This window comes from Grammomys surdaster, unplaced genomic scaffold, assembly GCF_004785775.1.
Source record: "Grammomys surdaster isolate TR1022 unplaced genomic scaffold, NIH_TR_1.0 63, whole genome shotgun sequence".
In the NCBI taxonomy this organism is placed as follows: Eukaryota; Metazoa; Chordata; class Mammalia; order Rodentia; family Muridae; genus Grammomys; species Grammomys surdaster.
The window spans coordinates 29257104-29263103 of NW_021604565.1; the positions used below are offsets into that span (position 1 = coordinate 29257104).

Genomic DNA, 6000 nt, shown 5'->3' on the forward strand with positions numbered 1-6000 from the left:
AACAGAGAGGCTTGGGCCCCGTCCTTATTACCTCAGCTACCATATCTGGCATAATTCTTTCCACAAAGACAACATCTCATGTTCATTGCCAGAAATAGGAAACCTATCTTAAGACCCTCTTTCTCCTAATGAATGAAAGACATAGCATCTTCGGAGTTCAAGGCTTCAGACTGCCAATGACCTCTCTGTGACATGTCACCACAGCAGCAGCCATGACTCAGCTCTTTGCTCATTTGTACCTGTAAAAGTTCCCAGCATCTCCCCATCTCTACCCCAGCCCTTGTTCATTCTGGCCTATGAGAACAGCAAAGCTATTGAGGAAGACAGGGTAAGATGAAAGGGATTAGTAAGGGCTGAGCTATGTAAGGCAACCATGGGATTAGACCAAGCCTTGTTTGAGACAGGCTGCAAGAGCCATGGGAGTGGCAGGGACCGCTGCCACAGCAAGTTTCCTATTCCAGTTTTGAGGCTTCCTTTCTTATTCACGTAGTCACTCCCTAGAAACTTATAGTGGTGAGTAACCAGTCCACCGTTCTTATTTCCAAAACCAGTGATCGACAGGAGCTGATGAGGCAGGTAAGTCAGATCTGATGGGCTAGAAAACAAAATACAATTAAGTAAAAAGAAAAAAAGAAGAGGAGGAGGAAGAAGAAGAAGAAGGAACCTTTTTTGGTGGCATATGTAGTGGAAGAGAACTGGGAACATTTGCACTGAGACACCCATAGTCTCACTGCTTCTACAGGTGGACAGGATTGGGAGTTCTTCAATATGGTGGCCAGTACAGGATTCAGATAACTCAAAATCCCACCCAGTGACTCACTCATCTCTCATCCATCCATTCATTCAGAGAGCACACATAGGTTAGACATAAGACAGAATGGAAAAGTAGTTATAAAAGTCTGGGTAGGATAGTGCAATGGCAGAGAAGCCTCCTTTCCATTGCATGGAGCAGAGGGTTTCATCAGAATGCTTCTGGTCTCTCTCCTCATCCTCTTGCAGGGATAAAAATAGAGGAGAGTAACCTTATGTGCATGCCTGTGGAGCCACAGGGCACAGGCTTCAGCAGGAAGCTGTGGGTCTCAGTTCTGTCTGCTTCAAGGCTGTAAGAATGAGAGGCGGTGCCTCTACAAGAGTAAGGTTCACGCACAGAGCAGTATGAACATGTCCACTGACTATATGACTCAGAGTCTGAAAGGTAACCCAAGATGATGGCTTGTGATAAAGGTGACATTTGTTATTTCACACTGTTGTTCCTTTCTAGGGGCTTAGTTCTCGAACCAAGGTAGGTAGGGTCAGCATTTACTAGCTCCCCAAACCCACTATCCCATGATTAAGACAAGTGTCTATTCTTTTCCTCTTTGCCAGCTGTTAATTAGCCTTTTAAGAGGTTTACTCCAGTAGAACTACAGAACGTGAATACGGAATGAGTGGTAAGACTTCATTTTACAGACTGCTATGATCAATTAAGAACAAAAACTCGGATCATAAATGTCACTTAGAGCACACAGTTTTCCATTTGAAATACTTTTCTGGAGGGGAAGGGAGTTTCTAGTGCTGAAAATTGGAACTCATCGTCTTGTCATTTAAGAGGAGCTATTCTGTTTGCCCTGCTACAGAAGCACTAAAAGCAGGCTGCTCATTCATCATAAAACAAAACCAAAAAAAAAAAACCCATAACAAACATACAAACAAACAAACAATCCACCAAGGAGACAAATCCCTTTCTAGCTCTGGGGAATCATGTGCTTACTCATGAAACAATTGTCTCCTAAGTTCCAGGCACTTCTCATAAAACATAGAGATAAATATAAAACTACCTCTAGTGGATCTACATTTTTGGATCTACATTTTTCCCTCTCCCTATGATAGTACAACTAATTTCTAAATGTCAGAATCACATCAGTGAGTAGAATTGCCTCCATGTTCTACGCATGAAGAGTGGATGACTAGAGATTCTCTCTTTAAAAATATACAACATGGCCATACAACCTCAACACAGTGAAGACTGTAAAAGAGTATACTATCCCATGGTGGGACAGCACATGTGTATGGGAGGGACCAGGTGCAGAAATAAAGCCACTCATAATTCTACCCTGTAATTTGTCACCATTCATTCATTCACAGAGGGTACACCCTGGGCTAAACACAAGATCTAAACATAAGAAACTTAAAAACCTAAGGTAGTTATGTAAAAGTTTAGGCACCCATAAATGGAAAACAAAGCAAAAGCCACAATTAGGACTAATAAAGAGGATGTTCTTAAATTCAGTGTGATATATACGTATGTATGTATGTATGTATGTATGTATGTATGTATGTATGTATCACAGCAGCTATAAAGCAGTAAACAAGCAACACCCCTTTCCATGTTAAATAGGAGCCCACATATTCAGCAAAATGAGTAAGTGCCCTACTTGCAATTATCATTTTTACAAGTTCAAGTTTACTTAAGAGGAGGGTTACACATTATAAAAACCTTCTAATTTGTTACTAATTAGAGAACGTGGCTGGCATGAATAAGTAGAAAGTTAAAGTGTAAAACAGGTGCTAAACGGTAGACCATTTTTTATAGGAGTGGAATGACAGAGAGAATAAGGAACACTTAGAGGTAACCTGTGTTCTAGGAACCCTTCTATAAAACCAGCCTTCTATTACACTGCTTCCAAACAGTAGCACATCCATTTTTATTCTTCCAGGTATTGACACAAAAGCTCAGATGTTATTATATGCCATATTTCCTTTAAAGTTGCTCTGATAGGAGTGAGTTCCAGGACAGCCAGGGTTATACAGAGAAACCCTGTCTCAAAAAACAAACAAACAAACAAACAAACAAAAAAAAAGTTTCGCTGATAAAATTCCTCTTTCCTCTTCTCACTTTTTCTCAGTGAACATGTATAAACTGGTCATTATTTGATCTTGACCTAGGATTCTGTATGTGATGGTCATGTGAGTTAGGACATTCAGCCTCCTGATGGTCTATGGGTACAAAACTCTGAAATAGGATCACTGTGTGCTATCTCCTAAATCTCAAATGAGAACTAAGAGGACAACAGCATCCTCAGCAGCAGATGAAACCAATAGCTTTGAGTCTTCAAACATGAGGGCTGAGGAGTGGGAACTCTTCCTTAAATAAATACCTTAAAACTCCCCTTCTGTGGCATTTGGACACCTAAGAAGGCTTCAGGCATTCTTCTGGAGTCAGTTATAAAAGTTCCACAAGTGTCTGTTGTGCAATCCATAGGCACTTTTTGAGGGCATTCTATGGGACAAGTTCTATGCTACTGCCTGGGAACGTAGAGTTTATGGTCTCAGTGTCCCATCGCTTCAGATTCCAGGGACAGACGTATTGTGGTGGTAAGTGTAGGGTAGACTTAAGCACTGGTTCGAGGGAATATCAGAGCAGGAGGTCCTTGTGGCTTGCAAAGGTAGAAGAGCTGGGAGGTCTGGATCGAGTTTCTAGAGGAAATTATGTCTTTCCTGAGCCTTGGAGGACCTCAGAGAAGTAGCCAGGATGGGACTGCTTCATCCTGAAAGAACTCTTTGCAAAGAACTACCCACAAGAATCCATTCCAGGGAATGTTTAAAACATGTCCTTTACTTCTCTACTTCAGTCCTCATTGTCCTTTAAACCTAGGCACTCTGTTTATTACACAGGCTTTTCAGTCAAGGAAGCCATCAGAAAATAAAACAAGCTCTTGGAAGTCTACGTACAAATTCAAAGCTGTTGTGTTTGTAAGGTCAGGCTTTACTGGTGCAAAACCCACCAGGCAAGAAATATGCCTATTTCTATTCTATACTTCTCAGAGTAAACAGAAAATTATCTTTGAGAAGACTGTGGACTGCCAAATGGGAGGGAGTGTCCCTTACTTTCAGGACACAAAAGAGAAATTATAATTAATGTTACCTGATGGGTAAAGTGGAAGGGTAGTGGAAGATAAAAAGACTTTGTTCTCAAGTTTCAATGATAGATTTATGTTGGCTTTCTGTCTCTGTGGCAGCTCTATCTATCTATCTATCTATCTATCTATCTATCTATCTATCTGTTATCTACCAACTTACCTACATACTTTCCTATCTGACAGAAGGGTAGAGGGGTGTGTGTGTGTGTTGGGGAGGTGGACATTTTTGTTAGCGCCCTTGGGAAAGCTGAAAGTAGAGGCATCTACCTAAGAGGCTCTGATCCTGAGATCACCCAGAGTCATTCTTGAGTTTACAGGTGTTGAGTGTGTGAGCTGGACTCATTCTACTTCAAGTAAAGGGCCAGGGTATTTCATGTGCTGTCTCCTGAGGCAGAGAGGTGAGGCAGAAGCAAGAAACTCTGTGGGTTTTTCTTCTCTGTAGCCTCCAAGGAACCGGCTCATTTCCCCTTGGCAAGCAGCCTGACGTAGCAACCACGCCTTTCCTTTCCTGCTTCAGGTCCCTCTAACCCTAAGTGCACTCGGGTTCCAACCATAATTCAGGAAGTGAAGGTAGACTCCCTTTATAATCCTACACTCATTTCATTTTATCTCATCATAGACGTATGAGACCTCTAATTTGACCTCAGAAACCCTCCTGCTAAACATGTCCCGTTCCCCTCCCCAGCCCCCCACTCCCGGACCTACCCTGAACAAAATGTCTGTGCTCTAAAGTGACATGGAAAACTCCGATCCCTCAAAATTTGCCTGACCCAACTCTTAACCGGAAAGTACAAAAGAGGCAGGGTTGTGCAATCAAAATGGCCAATTCGAAGTCCAAAATTATACAAGGAAATAGGAAGGCAGTCTTCAAAGGAAAGAATTTCCCAATCCAAGCGGCTGGTTTACACTTTCATTCTGTGAACTTTGCTAACCCTGGGCAGGACTATACAGAAACAGGTGTAAAGACAGCCCCATCCTAGGGGCATATCTGCTGCAGCCACTGCTGGGTACACACAGCGAGGGGTCCTCGACCCAATGGTAGTCCAAGCTTCTGGATGACGCACCTGGCTAGAGTCCTTTCCCACGTGTGAGTGGCAAAGGGTGCATCCCCAGCAATGTGGCCACCCAGCCTACCTTGGCTGGAGGGGAAGGGAAAGGGGCAAGTCAGGGCTATTCCCTCGCGCTGGACTTCCCGGTTGTCCACCCATTTCCATCACAAAGCTTAGGACTGGGAGCGCTCTTTCCTTCACCTTCTGCTCTGATGACCTGCTCGCCTACACCTCTCTCCAAGGCAAACGAAGCAGGTGCCTCCTGGCCTTGCAGGGCTCAGGTGAGCGCCAAGTGGTACAAGGGAGAAGGGGCCCGCTTGCCGCCACCCCGTTTTCTTTCCTCCCCACCTAGAGCCGAGCTTCATCAGGGATGTGTGGATTGGAGTGCGCGGGTTAAGAGGGAGCTTAAAACGCCCCAAGCGTCCCTTACCTTCCACAGCCATTCTCTCAGAGCTTGCCTAACGCATGCATAATTTTCTTGGCCGAGGTACTCCTCCTGCCCCGCGCTCCCCCCTCCCCTCGCTTTCGCCTAAATATTCTGCGCTCATCTGCTCCAGGACCAACCTGCTGCGGTCACGCAAAGCGAGCAGCCGGCTCCTGCTCCGCGCGAGGCGGCATGGGAGTTGTAGTCCATTCTTGCACAACTCCCGACTTCCCCCCCCCCCCCCCCCGTCCCCCGCCCGAAGCCTCCCACTTGTCTTGTGCGGCTCGACACCACCGCCAGAGTAAGATCGTATATCTAGATTCTGTGGCATCCGACTGACTACCTTTTCTTTTAGGGTCCCCGGGAAGGAAGCGCGAGAGTGAATGACATTTAGGAGGACTACATCTCCCAGACTGCCGTGCGCCCAGCTTCTTTCAGCTTTGAGAGGAGGACTCTTGATTGAGACCTTAGCTGTCAGTTAGAAGCTCTTGGGCACCTAGCAGTCTTTGGGTGAAAGGTAGCAGGGCAGTGGGCAGCCACTGGGTAGATACCTGGCTCTCTCGGTGGACCACTGGACTCTCGGGCAAGTGAGGAGAGCAGACACGCTGGATGTCTGTGACAGTCCCTC

The 6000-nt window shown here is 45.1% G+C and overlaps 1 protein-coding gene across 3 annotated transcripts in view; it reads right to left on the minus strand.

Annotated features, from left to right (window-relative positions):
- Positions 1-5519, minus strand: part of Samd12 (sterile alpha motif domain containing 12) — a 409481-nt gene extending 403962 nt beyond the window's left edge. For 2 of the 3 annotated variants that reach the window (XM_028766139.1, XM_028766122.1), the window contains exon 1: positions 5379-5519. In XM_028766139.1, the coding sequence (XP_028621972.1) occupies positions 5379-5391 (13 nt within the window). In that variant the 5' untranslated portion in view covers positions 5392-5519. The remainder of the gene's footprint in view (positions 1-5378) is intronic. The other variant, XM_028766130.1, reaches the window with a different exon arrangement.
- Positions 5520-6000: the final 481 nt, after the last annotated feature.